The following is a 22,176-nucleotide window of genomic DNA, read 5'->3' on the forward strand; positions in this document are numbered from 1 at the left end:
ACAGAAATGACTTTTTCAGGCCTGCAACTTTCTCGCTTTACTAACTTTATAGTCTCTAGAAATATAAGTGTTGGTTATATATAATGGAACAAGTAATAGGTTTATTCCACGCTGAAAAAAAGAATAAAGAAACAACGGTTCGGCCGTGGAGCCTTCTTCAGGTGTGAGGGTATATATATAATATAAGATTTAATATAATATAAGCTTCCTTAAATTTGTCCATGTGTTGTGCATCTGAGATCAAGAAAATCAGTGAAATTGAGAAGCCCTTTTTTTTACTTCCACAAACCCTCAGAACAACAAAGCAGATCCTTCTGATGACACTTGGCATTCCACACTGTGCTACCCTGGTTGTATGTTGTACAGCTTTGCACACTGAGGGATATTACTGTGGGATGCCTTCGCAGCTTTCAAAGTTTGTGGGTGCTGTCCTGTGCTGTATCTTGTAGGGGAGATTACCCCGTGCTTCCTCATGGATCAGCAGAGCAAGCATGAAGGCAAACTGCAACCTCAGTGGCAGCAGGACAGCGACTGTGTCAAGGAATCAAGAGGGGAATCCTCTCTCCTTACATCCTGTCTGGCTAAGAATCAAGATCTAACTTGCACATTGTCGGCATGCTGGGAGGCACCAAATGAGACTCACCCATTAATTGCCTTAGCCTTCTCTAGTGTCCACCAGGCAGACTGAATTCAAACAATGCATGGAGACTTACAGTAATTTACCCAATCGGGGTCTTGGTCAGAGGCGATTCAAATGGTACTGTAGCTCTAAAACCTGTAGGAAAGTCCAGCATCGCCCACCCCTGTAGAACCCCCGGGTCTTCACACTTCTGTGCTCTACTGGTTAGCAACTTGTCCAGCAGTCGGCTCTGTGGCTCAGGATCTGCACCTGTGGCTGGAAGGTTGCCGGCTCGTATCCCGCGGCTGGCAGAGGAATCCTACTCCACTGGGCCCCTGAGCAAGCCCCTTCACCCCAGCTGCTCCAGGGGTACCATATAAATGGCTGAGCAAGCTGGGGTCTGCGAAAAGACAAATTCCTAATGCAAGAAATTGTATATGGCCAATAAAGTGATCTTATCTTATTATTCTGCATTCACAGTATAGCCCAGGATACACTTCTACCCCATGCAGAGAGCTTGGAGCTTCCTCAGCTTGAGGAGCAGTATTTTTCAGCCTGGTAGGTACGCAATGCAGAAAGAATTATCCAGAGCTCCATAAAAACAAGAGCACACACCTTCTATCTATTCATCAAGTTCACACACCACAAAACTAGTATGGCCATAAGGACAAAAAAGTGTTTATCTATTCACCTCAAGTTCTAGCGAGCTGAAGGACGCTCACTGTAACGTTTTTATCAGCTTGGCCTGACGGACTGTGTTGCAAGGGTTCACAAGATATTTCTCACTAGGTGGCGCTCCAAACCATTACACACTTGCCCATTAGTCTAGTGAAATATTTTCATAGCCAGCAGCCATATCACCCTGCAACTCACAACTGGCAACCCACTGAAGCCCAGCAGGTGTGAGCCTGGTCAGTACCTGGATGGGAGACCTCCTGGGAAAAACTAAGGTCGCTGCTGGAAGATGCTCGAAAAGAGCAGGGGTGTTACCCCGGCAACCTGGTCAAATTTCCCATTGGCCTTTATCGATCATGGCCTCCTAATAATTCCCATCTCTGAACTGGCTTCATCACTCTGCTCTCCTCCCCACTGAGAGCTGGTGTGTGGGGAGTGTACTGGTGCACTCTGGCTGCTGGCGCATCATCCAGGTGGGGCTGCACACTGGTGGAGGTGGAGGGGATCCCCATTACCTGTAAAGCACTTTGAGTGGAGTGTCCAGAAAAGGGCCATATAAGTGTAAGCAATTATTATAGCCACGTTTTCACAAACGTAACAACAGAAACTTTCAGGAAGAAGTGATCAGCAGACAAATGTGTCTACTGGGTGTATAGTTCAGAATAATATTACCGCTGATCTGAATGAATGGGGAAAGTGGTTGTCAAAAACACCTGTATATTAAGGAGTAGTTTCACTCCACCTGCCAATCAATCTGTCATTGATTCTCAACAAGTGTCTTTAAGTCAACTTAGGACATATAGGTTACAATTCAGGACAAATGATGTAAGCCTACTTCGCAGTGCTGCCTAACCCTTGCTCCTCACACAAGTTTCTTCTGGTTTTCCCTGACAAGTCTCACAGACGTCGCAGCACTCAGAGCTCAGAGCGGCTGACAAAGGCAGCAGGAACTCGGCAAGCCTGCTGGGGTTTTCTAGACCCCATGCCCAGTCACACACCGCTGGGAGTTTAAGTAAACCACCTTTATTTATAGTATAATAATGCCGACAGCCAGCCATTTTCTAAACACTTTATCCCATTCAGGGTCACAGGGCAGGCGCAGCTGATCCCAGCACAAGGATAGTGAAGAGGGATACTGCCCTGGACGGGACGCCAGTCCATCACAACATTTTTAACTATTCTCCGTTGTGCCCGTCAAAGCCATTTTCTCAACTGCAGACACTGCATAGTGCAAAGGAACAAGGAAAGGTTTATTCCATGTTGAAAAGAACAGAGACACAACGTTGCAGCTGTGGAGCCTTCTGCAGGTGTCAAATCGTATGGTGCCTAGTACATTGTATAGTGCCTGGATGTTTTATGGAATAAGGATTAATTTAAGGGCTAAATTACTCTTACACAATTATGTTTTTTAAATGCTTGGATTTGATAAAAGAACAGGGAATCTAATTCTGTGGAATTTGTACACTATATTGCAGAAATTCATTACTGTCCCAATATTGTATGTCATTAATACTGACGTTATTTTTAGTGCTCTCTTAGTATCATTGAGCAAATCTCTCGGTTTAATTTTAGCAGCACTGTAGAGATTTGTCTCATTCAATCATGCAGCAATGGAGAATCACTCTGATCTTTACTCTGACTCCACTGCTTCTGGTTTGAGTAAAGAACCTGAAGAAATTTACTTTACTTGTTCCTTTGCAGCCAATAGACACTGACACAGCTCCCCACTCAAACCTCATATTAGTATATGCTTCGCACTCAGAAGGAGTTTAGTTCCTTCTATTGTGTATGTCACTGACACGATTCGTATTACTACATGGTAATGACCAGCTCCCTGCTGGTGGTTTGGCCTTTCCCGGTGTTTTTATAATAATCAGGATCTCCGAGGCTTGAACTCACTCCACAAAAGGGTGAAATATTTTGAGATTTTTATGCTGTAAGAATGTTATTACTGCCTTACTTGAAGAGACCCAACTCAAGTCAGTAGATGGCATCACTCACACTTTTACGCCAAATGAAATGACAGGGACTGTAGAGCTCAAACTTTTTACTGAATTTCAGTTTACGTACCCAATGTCTAGCTTCCAGACCACATAAATGTCCTGTGCTGCGTTCTGATCACTGCCCTGTGCCGAACACTTTTCAATTGGTTCCAGGATTCACTTTTGGGTCCTTTGTATTTCAGAAAGAACATTTCTTAAAGCAACTTTCTGATAGTTTGAAAGATTTTTCCAAGAATAAATCAACAATACAGATTTCTTTTTCATGTGTGTTTAAGTTTTTAATGTTTTGAAGTGAAACAATAATTAGTTTTGAATCAGACAAAAAAAAACTGTCTGCTTTGCAACACTAACAATAATCAAAATTAACTGTTTCACTAGAAGTAACATCTGGGGCATATTGTCAGTCACAGTCAAACAGCCCGAGAATCATCGACCATGTCTGGAAGCATTTAGCATCACAGAAAATGATTTTGTGTTAAACTCTAAAGGTCTTTTCAAATACAGATGAAATTATTCAAAAACAGGAGAAGAGCCTTAACTTCTCCACTCTCCTGCGCTTCCTAACTGTGAACCCTGACACCCAGATCCTGGCTTCCGTGACCAGCGTGATGTTTAACACAGAGGAAATGGTCACCAATCCCCAGTCCTGCCATCTCTGATCCGTGCACCTCAACTGATCTCAGAGAGGACTCCTGTGTTCTATTCAGATTGAAAGCAGCAATAAAATATTTAAGTATGTAACCTAATTATTTGTTTATTGAGTAATTAAGCATTTCACATTTATTTTTATTTGATAGATAAAAATGGAACCTTTAGTCTCTTGACTAGGTGTTAAGGACTTGAAAGAACAAACCGAATCTTAAAAATAATGAAATCAGAATATTACAAGTGAAAAAGATACTATTAGTTTTAGGTAAGCAGCTAGTAGCGAGCAGTAATCTTTGGATAATAGCACAGAGCTTTTTATGAGATGGTCATATATCTGAAGTCTAATAGGATCTGATTTTCCACACCAATTTTATGATCCCAGTTGGAAGTTGGAAAAGAGATTATTGAAAAGTCCTTTCACTCCTCTGTCCCCAGGCGGGTCTGGAAACTGAGAATTCCTCTTTCAGAGTCTGAAGTGGGGAGTTTACAGTAGCTTTCCGACGTTCTTTCCCGTCCTGGGAAACCCAAACAAACACAGCTCAATGTAGCCTGGTGTTTATTTTCCTCTCTCTAAAGTGAGATGTCCCGTCGGAATTGAAAAAAAAAACATCTCTTGTGACTCACGTGAGGAAGATTAATGGAACTTTGCAGAGAAACTCCGGAACAGACCTCTTTACCCCAGATCTACGCTACTGAACCAGGCTCTTTAGCTGAAGAACAAGGAGGTCTCTCCGGTTGTTCGGGGCCTGTGGGTGTCTGTCAGCAGGAGGCGCTGTGGCCCGGTGAGGGTCCATCTCAGCTTGCATGCCCAATGGGTACCTGATGTAGAGGCCCTGGCATGATTCCAGTCATCTTATATATGAAACAGTACAGCATAGGAGTGTTTTAGGTACTAGAAGCACTTACTGTATTAGAAACCTATCTCCAGAGCCTGCTGGTATCCTATTAAATATATTATAGGTTTATTCCATGCTGAAAAGAGAAGAAAGAAAACACAACGTTTCGGCCGTGGAGCCTTCTTCAGGTGTGAGCTCACACCTATTAATAAACCTTTTACTAGTTCCTTTGCAGACGACGCATGCCGACGCAGCTCCCCACCTGAACTATCAAATATATGTAAGAGATGATATTCATAGTACCCAGGGACTAATGCACTACCCACTCATAAGAAGGCAAATGACCTAAGTGACTCACTAACTCTGATTTCTACATGTGAGGTTATGGAAACAATAACCAAAAATAATCTGGAATACCATCTGTACTGAAAAAAAAAATCTAGGAGATAGTCAACACAGAATTAGAAAAGGCAATTGCCTTTATACATATTGGAATTATTTGAATAAGCAACAACCGTACAGGATAAGCAGTATTTACTTTTGATTAAGTTCCCCATAAAAGATTGTAATTACAGGCAGTAGGCACTCAGAGTGATGTTTATATCTGGAAAGAGAGCTGGGTAATGGATATAAAGCCGAGAGTACAGTATATCAGTGCTCAGGTTATGGTGATATAATTAGTGCTCTACCACAAGAATCTGCTTTAGGACTACTGCTCCTTCTAAATTATGTCATTGATCTAGACTGGGGTGTCCAGTCCCGGTCCTAGAAGGGTCAGTGTCTATAGCAGGGCTGTCCAGTCCTGGTCCTGGAGGGTCAGTGTGTGTCTGTAGCAGGGCCGTCCAGTCCTGGTTCTGGAGGGTAGATGTGTCTGCATGCTTTCTAGAACTATTCAAAACTGTAGCTTGTGTGATTTTGTTACATTTTTCAAATGAATCCAAAAAGGAGCTGCTTTAGGGTACTAAGAGCTGAACTGGAATGAAAACCAGTCACACTGGCCCTCTGAGACCAGGGTTCAAGATCCCTGGTCCAGAATCTGGTACAGTTAGTAAACTAATCACCTTAATACAGGGAACCACCATAAGAGGATTAGCAACACTGTGGAAGTGGAGTTAGTGGAAACTAAAAAATTTAGACAAAATGCAAGTCTGGGCAAACGCCTGGCAGATGACATGTAATGTAAACGAGTGCAGAGTGTTACAGGCAGAAAGAAAAACCATCAGCTCTCAATACGAGATGGGAAACACTGAGTACGTGGGGAAAAAATAAGGTGATGAGATTAGCAAATAAAAACAAGACAGCAGATCACTGGAAACAAATGTTGAGAATGTCTGTATTGCTGGAGAAGAAGAGAGAAATATAGTGATGTACTGAAGTCTTTAGATTTCAGCCTCACTGGACAAACTCAATATATAGTTTACACGCAAGTTATAACTTCCCCCACTTAAACACCTCCATAAAGCAAAATACCTAACATGTTCAGAGGTGATAAGCAAAACAAGACATTTCTGTTGTGAAAAAATATAGAAAATATGGCAATAATTTGGATCTTCCACATGGGGATACCAGCTCCCAGAGGCCCTGTCCCATCGCCGGCAGGCTGCAGAGAACATGTGGCAAACAGCATGCCGAATATATATAGCTCTTCCACCAGATGAAGACAACCTATATCGGTGTCCTCATTCCGACACCAGGAGAGCATGAGCCTGCGCTACCCCCACCAGGGCCCACAGGGGTGCCGTACCGCTCAGGGAGGCTGCTTGCCACAGCAGTGGCAGGACCCGACGATCAGACCAAACACGCTTCCACAGGAACGTCCACAGCACAGAACCCATTGACTGTACATTATTCTTATCGTCCTCTGTGTGTTGTGGTTCTTCCCACAGCACCCAGGTAGTGCATCTGGAAAAGGCTTATGTCCCAATCACCTATCACCTACAGACAGGTGAACGTCAAAAAGAGACACAGTCGCCTTGTTGAGGCTGTGAAACAGAAAGGGTCTTGACATATACACACCTGCCTGTATGTCTGAGTGACCTGTAACAGATGTCTAAGGAAAATTAACCACAGTACAAACAAAAAACAGTTCAAGAATGCACTTAATGAGGTTTTCTATCACCTAGACAGGAAAGAGCAGGATGTAGCTTTCCTGATGCTGTTTCCTTTTTAAGGAATAAAGCAATATCACAGCTGCTCATTAGGGGTTATTGATTCACTCCGTGCTTGCAAAGAAAGTACTCATCACTCACTGGGATATTTCAAACATTAGAATGTTGCAGAAAAACTGTTTATTGGATTAAACAGAGGCATGTTAACGTAGTGCATTTGTAAATCGAATAAAACAAAAAAAGACTCTAATTTAGCAACACGCCCAAACGTTTAGTGAACTGCAGCAGCAATTTAACCCCTGCCATTAGTCTCATAGGTCCACAGGTGTCCTAACATGTTTCAGGAGATTTGTCTTTCCTGAAGAAGCAGGGTCCATTCTGTTTTACCTTGTAATTGCTGTGTAATATAAGAATAATCCCTTGAATTTAAACTCCTGGTTGGTTCTAACTTCCAAGTATTTGCGTTGTAAGGCTGTGTTCAGAAAACAAATAAAACAGTTCAGCCCAAGAATCAGCTAAGCAATATTTTCCGCCAAACACCAAAGTGCAATTTCTGGAGATAAAGCACACAAGTGATAATGTACAACTGCTGAGGACGTCCTGATATAATACAAAGCACAAAGAACTTGACAAAGGCTTTGTTGAGATGGCTTCAGTAGTTTGCACAAATCCTTTCCCACAATGCCAGGGGAGTGACAGATTTATCTCAGTGCGCCCAGAGCTTCTCTGCAAAGCATGTTTTACCTAAATAATCTGTAGAAGATCGATCTCTGGACTTTGTAAGAACCAGGAGTATTCTGTGTATCAGCAGTGTGCCTGAGACCTGAAAACCTCTCACTGAAGCCCAGCGAATATAAACAAGCCCTTCAGTCTATAAAGCTAACCAAAGAAATGGGCAGTCCAGTGGAAAACAAACAAATGTATCCAAGACAGTCACCCGCTGCTTCATGAAAATAACTCATTTTCTGTAAAAAGAGCTTCCAAATAAAGATTATTTTTTGACGCTTTACAGGAGATATTCTACTGGTGAGCCAAATAAACCAAATAAACACAGAGACTGGGGCATCTATACTTTCCAAGGAGTTTTAGCATTCATGATTCACACACACTTTAATAGGACCCTTGGAAACACTAAACTGTATCATCATTTCTGGTCTTAAAGACTTACTCAGTGAAGGGAAATAACTGCCAAACAGCCGTGTGCATTGAAAGGGAGATCTCTGGCTGCGTGTCTGTGGACACTCTGTGGGGCTCTGTGCCCTGCTCACTGTTCACACTGCTGCACGTTAACCCTTCTGCCTCTGGACAAATCAGGTCTCTCTGCTCTCTCTGCCAATGTGTCAGGGCCCGTCAAGCTACTGAATTCTACTACAGACCCGCACTTACAAGGGACATCTCGCAGCATTCAAACGACCATGAGCAGGCTTTCTATGAAACATTGCGAATTCCAGCCCAAGACAGTCTAAGAGTCTCGAACACGAGAACATAAGATAGGTTTCAAATGAGATAAATCCACTCAAGCTGAGCTTGAAAGAAATCGTGGTCTCATCATTGACCAGGTGGCAGGGTAATCAGTTCCATACCCCCACATCCCTTTGTGTGAAGTTCCTACTTCTGTCCTCTTGTTTCATGAGTCACTGACTAATAAAATGCCTTTTAGGATAATGTTCCAGATTAGTATGAATGGATGAACCAATACTGGGCTTCAGTCATAACTCATTCACCATGTCGCCCAGAATCTCAAAGATGGCCGTTATATTTCTCCTGGCAAATTTTGTCATTGAGACAAAAAATTAATCAATGTTTGCAAGGAGACATTTGGATTTTATACCAGGTAACACCAGGGTGGATTTTAAATAAAAAACATTTATTGATCACAAGCACAAGGCTTTCAGTGTTCAGCAGTGTGACCCAAACTACAAGCACTAGAAACTGCCCCACCAGTCAGTTAATGTACAAAGGTTCAAAAGGGAAGACACAAAGAACAGATAGTGGAAAATCAAAGGAAAAGGAAATTCAATGCTTCCCAGACTTATTTATGATGACTAGGTCAAGGACTTGTTATGTTCATTGTTCTCAAAGACCAGTCCCTTTGAGACCCAAGAGAAAGGGAGGAGAAAACTCTTTGAAGGGGCATTTTGAAGTTGACGCAGGGTCCACTGTCAATGAGATTATGTACAATTTTATCCACACAGCCCGCCATCAGAGATAAGCTTGGAACTGTCAAGAACAGTTCTTTCCGGGCCCTATGCAGACGACACGATCCGGAATTGTGAAGAAACACTGGGGAAAAAGTCATGCAGGAAAGGGTATGGAGACAGGGGGCGTGTCCAAGGGGTGCAGGTGTCCAGGGAGAGTGAATCCGGGGCGAACAATCCATGAGAAAATCCAAACGGGTATCCAAGACAGAAGGTAGAGTCCAAGGCCAGGGGATCCATCCAGGGAATAAAATCATGAACCGGGTCGGGACTGGCGGGCCGGGGAATCAGGAACAGAAAGTTAAAATCATAACGGAGCCAGACGCAGCAGGACCCCGGGCTCTCACGAAGTGGAATTCAATGAGGAACCAGGAGTGAGGTCTGCGTCTGGCTTTTAAGGTGGAATGGAAATAAGAAACAGGTGCAGGTAATGGGGCAGAACAAGGAAGGGCTGGAGTGCCCTTAAGAGGAGGAGTAGCGATCGTGACAGGAACTCTCCCAACACTCAAGGTGGTGATGGAAATTAAAATGAATAAACTTTATGCAAATGAAGAGCAATAAAAAAGCTGAAGCTGATGGAAAAGTTTTAAGTGCAGTGAACAGGAACAACACACCATGCTCAGCAGTCAAGACATAATCCTGAATGAGTGTGAGGCTGCCATGATTGTGAAAATCTTCAAGAAAGAGGAAAAAAACCCGCTGAGCAAAATACAGGGCAATTTCTCAGCTGTCCACCACTGGCAAGCTCACGAGAAGGATTCTTCTGGATCGTCACATCCATTAATGTACAGGTTTTAAACACGGACAACATACAGAAGATATTTTAAAGACCTGAAGTCATATTAAGAGTGTTGCTAGCAGAAGGTTTTACACATTCAGTTGTAGGAACTGTGCACCGACATCAGTGCTCTCTTCCAGGCTTGAGCCAAAGGCTTTGAGGCTCTAATCAGATCTGTCAAGCAGGCCACATCATCCTGATGTCAGACTCCAGGCCTCCAAAGAAAGTTCTGTTGTCCCAGCTCATCCAGAGCAATTGCACAAGAGGAAGCCAGGAGAAGGTATTGACATGTGGTAGAAGGACACATGAGGAAATGCAAAAACAATATCATCACCTGGGAGATTATGGGCCTTGAGCAAAACAGATGGAGGTAGAACATCTGGGAACGACAGAGATCCAAAGGAGTGAGGATGAGGAAGCAAAGTGAGAGAATCAAGGATAGCATACCTTCACTGGTTTGCCACGCATGTGACCAGGTGTCTCCTGAGACCACACCTGCCCAAGCTGCCAAGGAGAGTGCACATCCCATATTAATCTCATCCATAACCTCTGGGCTCAAGGGAGACAATCTACCTCGGCCATGAAAATGACTTGAATGTCTATAACGCAACCTTTAGATTGAAAAATGTGTCTGCATAAAAGTTGAGCTTCCTCCTAGATGAAATGTGTGAAGACACGAGAAATGTAAATACAGGTTCCCATGAGCTCAGTGCTCTTCAGGAATTACAGCAACAACAAACAAACAGGCAACCGGTTCAAGGCTTGGAAATCTGGGCTGAGGCTAGAAGCTGCAGCCTGCTGGCTATTCAGTGACTATTCCCACAGCAAAAGCTTGACAAGTCAAGAATCCCAGATAATTACTCAGGGGTGCTTTCTGAAGTCACACTGTGACAGAGAAATTACTGTAGGTTTATGGGTTCAAACAACAAATATATAAATATATTTGGATTTGTGTTTCACTGCTGTAAAACTAATTTTCTTGCTGAAACCTGAAGGCTAATTCATCTTCCTCTGCGGTGATATGAAGAAGGTGCGCCAGAAAGATTAAACCTCACTGTGCCTGACATCTTGGAAATTTAAAACATCAGTCAACATCAATAAAGTGCAATTCAATTTAATTTGATTTAAAGGGAAAGAAAGATCTTCAATGGGAGACATTCGTGACTTGACATGACAGGCCTACTTCAGAACTGAGAGTCAATGACTGAACTTCGGCCCTTTCGGCTTCAAACTGAAAGGAGCATGTGGACAGCGGAGTCGATCGGGGCCCTCAGGCCCTGAGAAGGAATTGCAAATCCAAGTGCAGGACAAAAGACAAGAACACGTACTGTAATATTGCAGTTGAGGAGAATAAAAGAGCAGGACCTGCTCACAGTCTCTCAGGGGCTGCTCTCACTCCAACCAGAGCCAAGACGTGCTCACAAGAGGGAATAATGTGAGTACCTTGGATCATTTCAACACAGCTCCATAGGAATGTCATCATTTAAACACATGCTAAAGCACATTTGGCCAGCTTCAAGATCTCACGACAGGACTCTCTTTGGACACCTTGGCCAAAATGCAGTTTTTTTCATTCATAAAATACTTTATTGGAGTCACTAATAAACATTATTTGTGGAGAATATTCATGAACCCCCACCCCCCCTTTTCCCCTGGATTCAGCTCCTGTCTTTGTGTCCAACAGGCCTGGGGGCGCTGGGGGTTGTGACTCACCATCAGAGCGGTGGATGCAGGTGTGCTGGTTGTCGCTCAGGAAGAAGCCCTCCTTGCACAAGCACTCGTAGCTCCCCATGGTGTTCACGCAGATCTGCTGGCATCCGCCATTGTTGTCCTGACACTCGTCCTCATCTGAAAGACACAGCACACGCGTCCAGTCACAGGGCAGAGGGGGGCTCTAACAAGCAATCACGCATCCGGCAAAAGCATGTGGCACAGACCTTCCACCAACAGTGCTAGAAAAGACAGCTAAGCACAAGCTCAGCATGATCTACAGCCTGTTTCTGTCCTTGTCTAGCACAGCAACGACAGCACAAAGACTGTTTTTCCGCCAATGTAAGACACCCAAAAATATATCAAAAGAAGCAAACCATAAATGTGCTGAAATGTTAAAAAAAACAAGTTCTCTTTAAACAACAGTGCAGGGCTCATAATTCGAAGCTTGATTTCCGAGCAGTCTAGCTGGGTATCAGCTTGCGCCACACTCCCACCACCCTGCCTGTATGGGAAGGAAGCGCCTGCTGTTCTCGGTTTTAAAATGCTTCCACTTGTGTTCTCTGGTTCACTGTCCCTTCAGTTGTTTTTGGGGTAGAAAAGCACCTTTGAGGATTCTGAATATTTGTATCAGGTCCCTTCGTCATCTTCTCTGTCCTGGAGTAAAAAGGTTGATTTCTTATAGTTCATTCCCTCAAGCCCTGGTTCCTCTTGTCTGGACTGATTCAAGAGCAGCAACTGAATATGAAGTACATCATATGAATTTCAAATAGCATCCCTTGATATTCATTTTTGATTATATAGCCTACAATTTTGCTTTTTACTGCTTCCCTACAGTGCTGAGAAGGTGACAATGATATGTCAATAACAACAACAGACATATCTTCTTTAAGCTCCGTGTTCCCCTTATATCTGTTGCTTTTACCTTTACTTTGCTAGGAAATGACAGCTACTATCATTACTGCTGCTAGGATATATATCCTTATTAACTAGGAACAGAGAACAAATCAATGCACTGGACCTGTCAACAGAGAAGCTGTTAGACTACACATGCACCTAGCTAAAATGCAGTTTCTGACAGGGTTGTAATATCATTCACTGAAAGGCCGACCTGCAGTACCTGTTGAAAGAGATGAAACAATTGGAGAAAAAAACCCCACCATCCATTTGTCTCTTTGGCTACCAAAAAGAGATGTTATCAGACAAGATCAAACACTGTATCCCATGCAGTGCACACTGGGACACGTTTTTATGAGCCTGGCAGATTTTGTTGAAAGCACAGTAAATCTGGGGGCCCCTATAACAGCAAGGCTCTGAAAACCTAATACCGTTCATTAACTTTAATAGAGGTGCTGACTGCCTTGGCCTGGGACAGATTTCCACTGGTGTAAGAACCAGAGGAATGCTCTCCTCGTGGTGGCGATGTGGTCACTTGCTAATAAGCATTTAATTAAATATTGTATTCACATTCATAAGTGCACAAAACCAGCCCTGTAGACACCATTCAGCTTGTGCGTAGAATTTTACTAAAATAAAGGCTACATCCTGGTTATATTTTAAGATTTTTTTTTTAAACAAAAGCCACATACCCTCTCCTTCATACAAGACACTACTGATACACCAATATGCTTTACAAAGACTACACCTGTCCACTGTTACACATTGGGGCCTATTCAAATCCTGCAATAACTCTGGATGCCCACCCTCGTCATGACTTTCAAAGAAATCCGTGTCCTAGGAGCAGCTGAGAGATTTACTCCGAGACCTTCTGCGTTTAATTTTTTAGAGAGCTATGGACAGACCAGATGCACAAGCCTGATTGCAAGCTGCGGTTTTAAAAAGATGCAGTAGGCCAAAGGTGAGTTCTGAGTTCCTGTGCTTCTGTTTCAGCTAAAGAGGCTGAGAAGATCCCCCTCAAACACATGTGTGTGCAGCTGCAGGTCTGGACTGCCGACAGAGTCACCGCAATCACCTGTGTGAGACTCTTTCTGCGATGTGACTGTCTTGCACCAATGAGGAAGACTAGTTCTTACTTGAGGAGCATCCATCCATATTCGAGCCTCTGTATCCAGTAGCCTGTCCCAGCAAGCAATGGGTGCAAGACAGGGTACACCCTGGACAGGACGCCGGTCCATCACAGAGCACACAGACACAGACGCACTCACGCCAGGGCCAGTTTTCCCACGAACACAAAGAGAACATACAGACTCCACGCAGATAGCAACCCAGCACAATGGCCACCACTGCACCACTGTGCTGACTTACTTGAGGAACAGTTTGCTCCATTTAGAATGAACGCATCCCTCCTCAAACTGCACTGTGCTACCTCCCCATCTGTGAAAAATTACCTTTGACTTGGAAAATAAGTTCAGTTGACATCACATGTTCCTATCTTCACAGGACCCACTAAACTGCACAAATAACACACCAGGAAAGTCTGACAATAAAAAAAACCTGTCTGTAAATCAACATTTCAAGCTTACCTCAGAAGCTGAAATGTCCTTTTATCAGAGGCATGTTTGCTTCTTGCAGAAGCAGAAGGAACACAGTAATGACATGCCACTGTCCAGGGCTGAATTCTTTCTAGTGTTCTGCTCTTTTCAAACATCACAAATGAGGGGAAGAGACCAAATGCATGACTGGTACCATAATTAAAAGTGATCTGAGCTTTGTGAGCTCATATAAAAAGAGGCCCTGAACCTTGTCTGTACCAGTCCTGTCTTTGTGATGCATCAGTGATATTTTAGGCTTGAACCCAAGCTGTTTTACGAGCTTTTAGAGTATTTCGAATTCGCTTAATATGTAGCTGTAAAATCTTTATGGCCCTTGTCACCAGGATACCAACGTAAAACAAGATATTACAAGAAAATCATTTCAAGGACAGCCATGGCCCCGCAATTCTTTGTATGGTGACCTCAGGTCCCCAATAACCCGACATCTGTGGCCTCTCAACTCTCCAGAGGAGCCAGTAGCTCAGGTCAGACAGTGGAGGAGCTTGTGGTTCGAGCTGTTGGCCTGTAACTGGAAACCTGTGAGTACAGATCCGGACTGGGGAACTGCTAGTGTTTCGTAATTAAGAGACACAACCCTTTACACAAAAGGTTGTGGGGGTCTGGATCAAGCCGCCCATCTATGTGGTTGAAGTCAATACTTCCAGAAAACGTATTGATGAGATCCACTGTTCAATTACTGTAGCTATTAGCTACCCAGTAAGCTACATGGGCTGAGTGGTCCACTCTCATTTGTAATGTTCTTATGTAATAACTCTTAGTTCCATTAGGTACAGTGTGGTGAAAAAGTACAGTACACCCTCTAAAGGTTTTGCAGTTTAACATGTTTAGACATATTTGACCTGGTCCCCAAGTCCTAATAGTAGGCAAAAACTAACCTCATTTAACAAATAACACAGAAATCCTACCTTGTCATTATTATTTACTTTAAAAAATCGTCCAGAATTCAATATCTTTATGTGAAAAAGTAAATTCACCCCTTGATTCAGTACGTTGTGGCACACCTTGTCACAGCAATAACTCTTCCTTACAGAAACTCTGCAACTCTGTGAAACTGGGGGCTTTCTTGTACAGTATGTGCCTGTCTCTTTAGGTCCCACCATAGCACCTCTATGGGGTTTAGATCTGGACTTTGACTTGGCCACTCCAAGAACCTGGATTTCTGATCCTTCAGCCATTCTTTAATAGTTTGGCTCATGTGTACTTACTTTTCCACCACACTGTAAAATATTTCATCCTTATGTACACCCCATGAGAATTATATTAATGTCCACAGATACAGTCCAACAAGTCAAGGCAGAGACACCAGGAACTATGTACATAAACTTCAGATTGCAGTGCTTATTCAAGCAGACACATTTTACCAGCTCTAACATGGTGAGAGCTCTATACCAGAAGGATAAAACACTGCTCCTGAGGTGATTAGTGCTTCCTGATTTACAGCAATGACCTCGATTCTGGGATAGTGAACATCAAGAAAGATAAACATCATAAACAAAGAAGACAGTACAGCAGTGTATCAGCAGGCAAGAGAGTTACTTCAGATTACTTGAGAGAAATATTGCAACAGGGATGAAAGATTCCCTGAGTATGTTACTGTTACTCCCAGAGACACAGAAGTGTCTCCCAGATAGGAGTGGTGTAAATTCACAATGGACAGGGTATGACACACACTCCGTAATGCTTGTAGCCTTCATTGCAAACCTGTGTTTATTTACTGTAGGTGGATTTGATTTGCCCTGCTGATCTTGCTGCTTGCCTTAACTAATCTTCCCAACCTATTACTAATAAGGGTATTGATGTTTCCAAACCCACATGTGAGACAGTATGTGTAACAGCAGAGAAAACACCGTGGAAGCTGCCAGCGAAATATAAAAAGATTTAGACCAGATCTGGAAGTGGTCAACACCTGGTGGATGACATTCAACAAAAACAAGTGTAGGGTGTTGTATGTAGCAATAACAAACTAGAAATACTGTAGAACCCAGGAAACACTGAGGCTGAAAAAGCTACTTATGAAAAACACTTAGCTGTTAATGTTGAAACATCATTTTCATCTTCTCAATTTCTCAACACTGCGAAGAAGCAATAAAAATACGAACAGAATTTTACGATGTACTGTACGATATAGAGCGTAAATCACAGAATTGCTCAGCTATGCTTCATTTAGAATAGCGTGTAAAAGTTTGATCAGCACTTTACAAAAAAACAAGAGCAACCAGGTTTAAAACAAATGCCCTACACTGACAGGCTGTAGGAACCGAACCTTTAAAGCCCTGAACAGGGAAGATTACTAGGAGTCCAGACACAAGGAGACACTGACCTGTCAACATAGTGAACTTCAGAAAAAAGACAGAAGAAGGGAAGAGCACAGAGGCCTCTGGAACAAACTGCACAACCACCGTGTTGAAGCTCATACCTTGACAGTGATCAAGAAATGACTGGATGAGAACCATTAGCTGCTAAAAATCCAATGAACTGGATGAGCCGAATAGCCGGCCCTCATTTGTCACTGACTTCCAATTACTTCTCTGTATGAAACCCAGCAGAAGTGAGTCACTAGAAGAATTCACTGCAGTATCAGTGGAAAACTGTACTTCCAGGGGCAAAAGTGGGAGGGGGGCATTATACTAGGAAGCATATACAAGGGAAAATCCCCGATTTCACTATCCACAGAGATTATGGACATTCTTATGCTGAACGCCACACTCACTGTAATTAAATGCCTCCCGTTCTCAGTTTTAAAAGCACTTCCATGTTCTTCCAGGGACAAAAGTGAAGCTTTGGGAGGGGGCATTGTGGTTCATGTTTCACTGTTGGTTGTGAAGACGTCCTCAGTGCCCTGTTCAAAGCCCTTGAGCGTTTTGAAGACTTGACCCAATATGGCTGGGCAGCTGGCTGTATTTCATCAGGAGGAAAAAAACACTCAGATTATTCTTCTCTAAAAATGCTGCCATCAGAGGTACTATCCCAAACTATCCCAAACACTGCTCCCAAAAAGACTACCTTGTTTAACAGGAATAGAGCACATTCAAGAGCAAACACTAAGAACTCACGACTCTGATTTTATTATTAATCCATACATAATATATGCACAGGCACACAACGTGCTTTCGAAAAAGGTTAAAATTATGTATACTAAATGTGCTTAACAGTAGTTGGTGTGGAGCCTAAGGCAGAAAATGGTAATTTGTGACATGGAGGCTTTGTTGTGATTGGATACAATCTGTCATTTAACCACCTTTAAAAAAGAAAGACTTCTAAACACCATAATTAAGCATTTATAATGTTAAAATAAGCACAGATTCCAGAGCATGGCCTTTGCTACTGACGAGGTAGCTCTTGAGCTCAGGGCTTCTGAAACAACAGAGATGGGCAGGCCCGCTCTCTGGTGTGTTTCCTGAGCCAGGAATCCCAGTGGCTGTGGCCCCAGCACAGCGCATGGATCCAGAGTCAGAGGGAACATTAAAAAGTGCTGAGGGCCATGACCCTGTCTGCTGAGAGTGCAAGTAGGGCTGTCATTCCCACTCCATTCAAAGAGACAAGTTCCATGTCCTCCAGTAATTCCTGCCAGGAGCAGCGAGCAAACACCAAGATCGTTACCGGGAGAAATGAGCCTTTAAAAAGCCCTGCTCTTGGAGAACACAGCATGTTTCAATTACTACGGCTACAGCCACGCTTCTTTTCCTGTCAGATCATTTAGTGGGAGAGTGTCACGAAATACAATGAGGCAACAGTGAATTATTCCCATTTCCAGTGGATTTTAGTTAGACGCTGTATGGTTGCAGTGACTGCAGCTGCAGCCCTGGACAAGTGTATGAATTCTCACTGGACAGTACAGGGCAAAGAAGTATCGCTGTACTGCAGATACGCCTTCTCCCTGAACAGGCCTTCTGGGTTTAGTATGGGCCATTCATTGGCAGGCTTTAAGAAAAGTTACTTCTTTCTACATCGGCATCCTGGTTCCCAGAATCCCAAACTTTTAAATGTATAGCTGGTTTACACTACTGTAAGTGCATAACTTTGACTTGAAATTTAAACAAGCGATAAAAGTACTGTTGATTCCAATGCCACACGTTTCTCCAAACACCTCGACGCTCAGATATGATAAAGGGAAGTTTGCGGTGAACTTCAACCAGGGTTGAGTTTTTTGGAAGGGCTGGTAGATAGGGTGAGGATGTCTTCATACAGCACTGCCTCTCTTAACGTCACACTGCAGGAACTCCTTGACATGCCATAATGTGAAGTTCCTCATGATAGATCGTTAAGTTACAAAACTGGCTAAAGTTCTTTCTTCCTACAACGTCACACAGGTGCAGTGGCAGAAGCAGAGTTCATTCCATAATGAAAAATAAAACAAAATTTTCAGCTCCAGAGCCTTCTTCGGTGCACACACACCTGCAAGTGTGAAATTAACCTTGACTTGCCCCTTTGCAGCTCGCACAACCTCATAACTCTCCACTCAAACCCCTGCAGCGACACCATCCCTTTGAGGTGACAAAAAGATACAAGGCCCCTCACAACTGTTGATAGTGCCTTCATTTTCCCCTCATGTCAATACAAAACAGAAGTGTAAGACTTAAAACCCTGCAAGACTCGACTGGAACACCTTTGTGTTGTTTGGTTAAACTTGTGCAAAGCTTTATTTGCACAGATGAAGCATGGTGGAAATGTAGTTGATTGGGAAGTGTGTGCTGGCACCTATAGGCTTTTGTCCTTTTCTCTGAAGCTTCTCAAGACTGTTATTTTAAAAATCAATCTGAGGTTTTCAGTGTCCCTAAAGCATCATAATATATGCATGTAGAGAGAACAGATAAATGAACCGTCGCTGTGCAGAAGGTTCAGAATTCTCAGAGTTCCGCCCTCGTGGGAGGGCTGTGGAGAAGGCCGTGTCTCCTGCGCCTCTTCCAGCTGTCAATCAGGCCGGTTGCCGGGGAAACACAATGCGACAGGAAGCTTGCTTCACCTGTGAGTGATCACATCCCCCCCTGCCTCCCGGTGAAGCAGACTATTTAAAGCTCTGACCAAGCAGTGCTTCAAACTCTCTCGGCCCTGCTTTGTCTTGACACAAGGTTCCTTGTGTTCTGTTTGGCTACATGGCCAAACCTGGGCTTTTGGTTATTCCCTCATACCTTCACTGTGTCCCTCCAGGACATGTTCCTTTAGCCAGTTGACTACGATTCTGGAATGTGCTCTGCCTGTTCTCTATGCCCACTTACTATACCTCACCTGTTCCAGCTCTAGGACTCATCCTTCGAACCCAGGACCACTACTACAGAGGTCACATGAAAATTAAGTCAAATTCCCAATACCTGATATTCTCATACTATTACCAAACCACTCAAGCTAACATGAAAGAAGCAAATTTGAAGAAGACAATACCAAATCACTAGAGTGTAGCAAAACACATTGTGACCTTTAAATTGTATCTATGCTTTAAAATAAAAAGGCTATCCCAGGTGAAAAGAAAAAGTTTTTTTGCGTCTTTGCAGCCAGAAGAAATAGATCTAATTTTCGTGACTGGATCTGCTGTGTTCAGAACTCTGAATGGCCTCCTGAGTGACTCAACTGATTATGGGAGCACGGGTTCGAACCTGGGGCATGTCACTAGCTGATAGTGAGCAGGATTCCACAAATGCAGCGGTGCTCAGACAGTGGCGGGCGTGGAGAGGTTAGTTGACCAGGATTCGATCACACTCTTGCAGGTTCAGAGCCACAAGGTTCCTCTCTGAAGACATCAGCAAACTCCGCTTTGGCAAAACCCCCGGTCTCTTGGTGAGAAGTAGTTAAGTTTCATGTTTAGCCAGAATTCATCTGTCTGAGTATCGGGGAGTGATGGCAGTTCAATGAGCACTGTTACGTTAACAAGAAGACCTTAGAAGTGACCGAGGACACAGAGCACAGCACCACTGGGTCCTGTCTCTGGCAGAAAGAGCAAGTTATGCTCTATCAGTATAGCAGCACTGAAACTCTGAACACGGAGGATCTCCAGACACACAGACCAAAGCTCAATATCCACTACAGACAGTATATCCAAGAACAGAATCCACAGAGCAGTAAAAGTCCACTGCAAATCATACAGTTATTATTGCTGTTATCACATACATTAGGATAACAAATTGTATTCACATGCAACAACTATTTCACCTATCCATTTTCTAAACCAGTTTATCCAGTACAGGGCCACAGGGGAGCAGGGAGGCTGTGGTTTTAAAAAGATGCAGTAGGGCAAAGGTGAGTTCTGAGTTCCTGTGCTTCTGTTTCAGCTAAAGAGGCTGAGAAGATCCCCCTCAAACACGTGTGTGCAGCTGCAGGTCTGGACTGCCGACAGAGTCACCGCAATCACCTGTGTGCGACTCTTTCTGCGATGTGACTGTCTTGCACCAATGAGGAAGACTAGTTCTTACTTGAGGAGCATCCATCCATATTCGAGCCTCTGTATCCAGTAGCCTGTCCCAGCAAGCAATGGGTGCAAGACAGAGTACACCCTGGACAGGACGCCGGTCCATCACAGAGCACACAGACACTGACGCACTCACGCCAGGGCCAGTTTTCTCTGAAACCAATTAACCTACCAGCATGTCTTTGGACTGTGGCAGGAAACAAGAGCACCCAGAGGAAGCCTGCGTGAACACAGGGAGAACACACAGACTCCAAAGAGACAGCAACGTCTGTAACTGAACCCAGAGCCCCAGCACTGCAAGGCAGCAGTGCTGACCACTGCACCACTGTGCCACCCAGAATTATTTCTGTTGTATTTAATTAAACATAACCAAATCACTACCGGAAACCCACTGATGCTGAACTGAAGCTCAGCAGGTGAGAGTTTGGATGGGAGACCTCCTGGGAAAAACTAAGGTCGCCGCTGGAAAAGGTGTTAGTGGGACCAGTAGGTGGGCGCTCACCCCACAGTCTGTGTGGGTTCTAATGCCCCAGTATAGTGATGGGGACACTATATTGTAAAAAAGTGTCCTTCAGATGAGACTTAAAAACAAGGTCCTGACTCCCCGTGGTCCGTAAAAAAACCTCAGGGCATTTTTCAAAAAGAGTAGGGGTGTAACCCCGGCGTCCTGGCCAAATTTCCACACCAGTGAAGCAAGCATCTCATCTATGAGTTTCAAGAACATATGTGATAGAGAACAGGACCATTGCAGAGACTGGCCAGTAAACATTTGCTTACATAAGGTTTTCTGGTCTAGATAAAATACTTTTCTAATGTGACTGAACAATAAAACATAAACAAACCCAAGTTTTTTGTTAGTTTTACATCTGTAGCCTGGGAGAACAGTGAAATATCCCAGAGGCAGTTAGTATCTTCTGATTGCTGCGCTTCTGCTCTATGTAAACAGACTTATCACCCCAAACCCCATTTTCAATACACATTCATCATAAGCCATTTACAGAGCCCTCTCGAAGCCTTCAGTGGGAGTCCTGTGACTGAAACACCCAATAGATTCTGATGAACAGAAGAAAGAGGTTTAAGAAAATAAACTGTAACAGCACAACAGACATTTACAGAAAAGGGACAAATTATCAACATATTGCATGCAGCTGTCTTCAGGAAAGAACAAATAAATAAAAGGCTGAATCAAAAAGAAAAGAGGAACTGTACTAGATTACTCTTTAATCAGCCCTCAGATTAGGCAATCTTAAATCAATTAGTGCTTTAACTTGTTGACATGAAGCATCTGGGAATCTATATAACAACTTCCTACACTCCTCAAGACAGTTTTTTTTATTTTCTCCCTTTTTCTTTTATTTTTTTCTTTTCAAAGCCCAGACTCTGAGGTTTCTGGTTATCATTCCTGATGCCTATTAGAACCCACGGCCCCCTGTGTAACAAGCAGAGTGAAACACATGCTGCACGCCTAAAACAAACACAGAAAGCCAGGCTTCATACTCGGCTGCACAGGCTCCCCGTCCGCTGCTGGGAAGAGACTCCAGGCGCTCGTGTGAGGGACGCTGCACCGGTTTCGTTTAGCATGTGGGTTGTAGTGACTGCACAGGCTCTGTGGACCCAGCAGTGGGGTATTCTGCTGAGAGAGTCTGCACGTCGGCACTCACTCTGAATGGTAGTGAAACTGCGGCAGT

The 22,176-nt window shown here is 43.6% G+C and overlaps 1 protein-coding gene across 2 annotated transcripts in view; it reads right to left on the reverse strand.

The window, feature by feature from the left end:
• The window catches only part of scube1 (signal peptide, CUB domain, EGF-like 1), a 145,597-nt gene that overhangs the window by 91,710 nt on the left and 31,711 nt on the right, over nucleotides 1-22,176 (reverse strand). For both annotated transcript variants that reach the window (XM_088646101.1, XM_088646102.1), the window contains exon 4: nucleotides 11,579-11,713. In XM_088646101.1, the coding sequence (XP_088502227.1) occupies nucleotides 11,579-11,713 (135 nt within the window). The remainder of the gene's footprint in view (nucleotides 1-11,578; nucleotides 11,714-22,176) is intronic.

Source organism: Lepisosteus platostomus, chromosome 9 (assembly GCF_059453375.1).
Source record: "Lepisosteus platostomus isolate fLepPlt1 chromosome 9, fLepPlt1.hap1, whole genome shotgun sequence".
Taxonomy (NCBI): domain Eukaryota; kingdom Metazoa; phylum Chordata; class Actinopteri; order Semionotiformes; family Lepisosteidae; genus Lepisosteus; species Lepisosteus platostomus.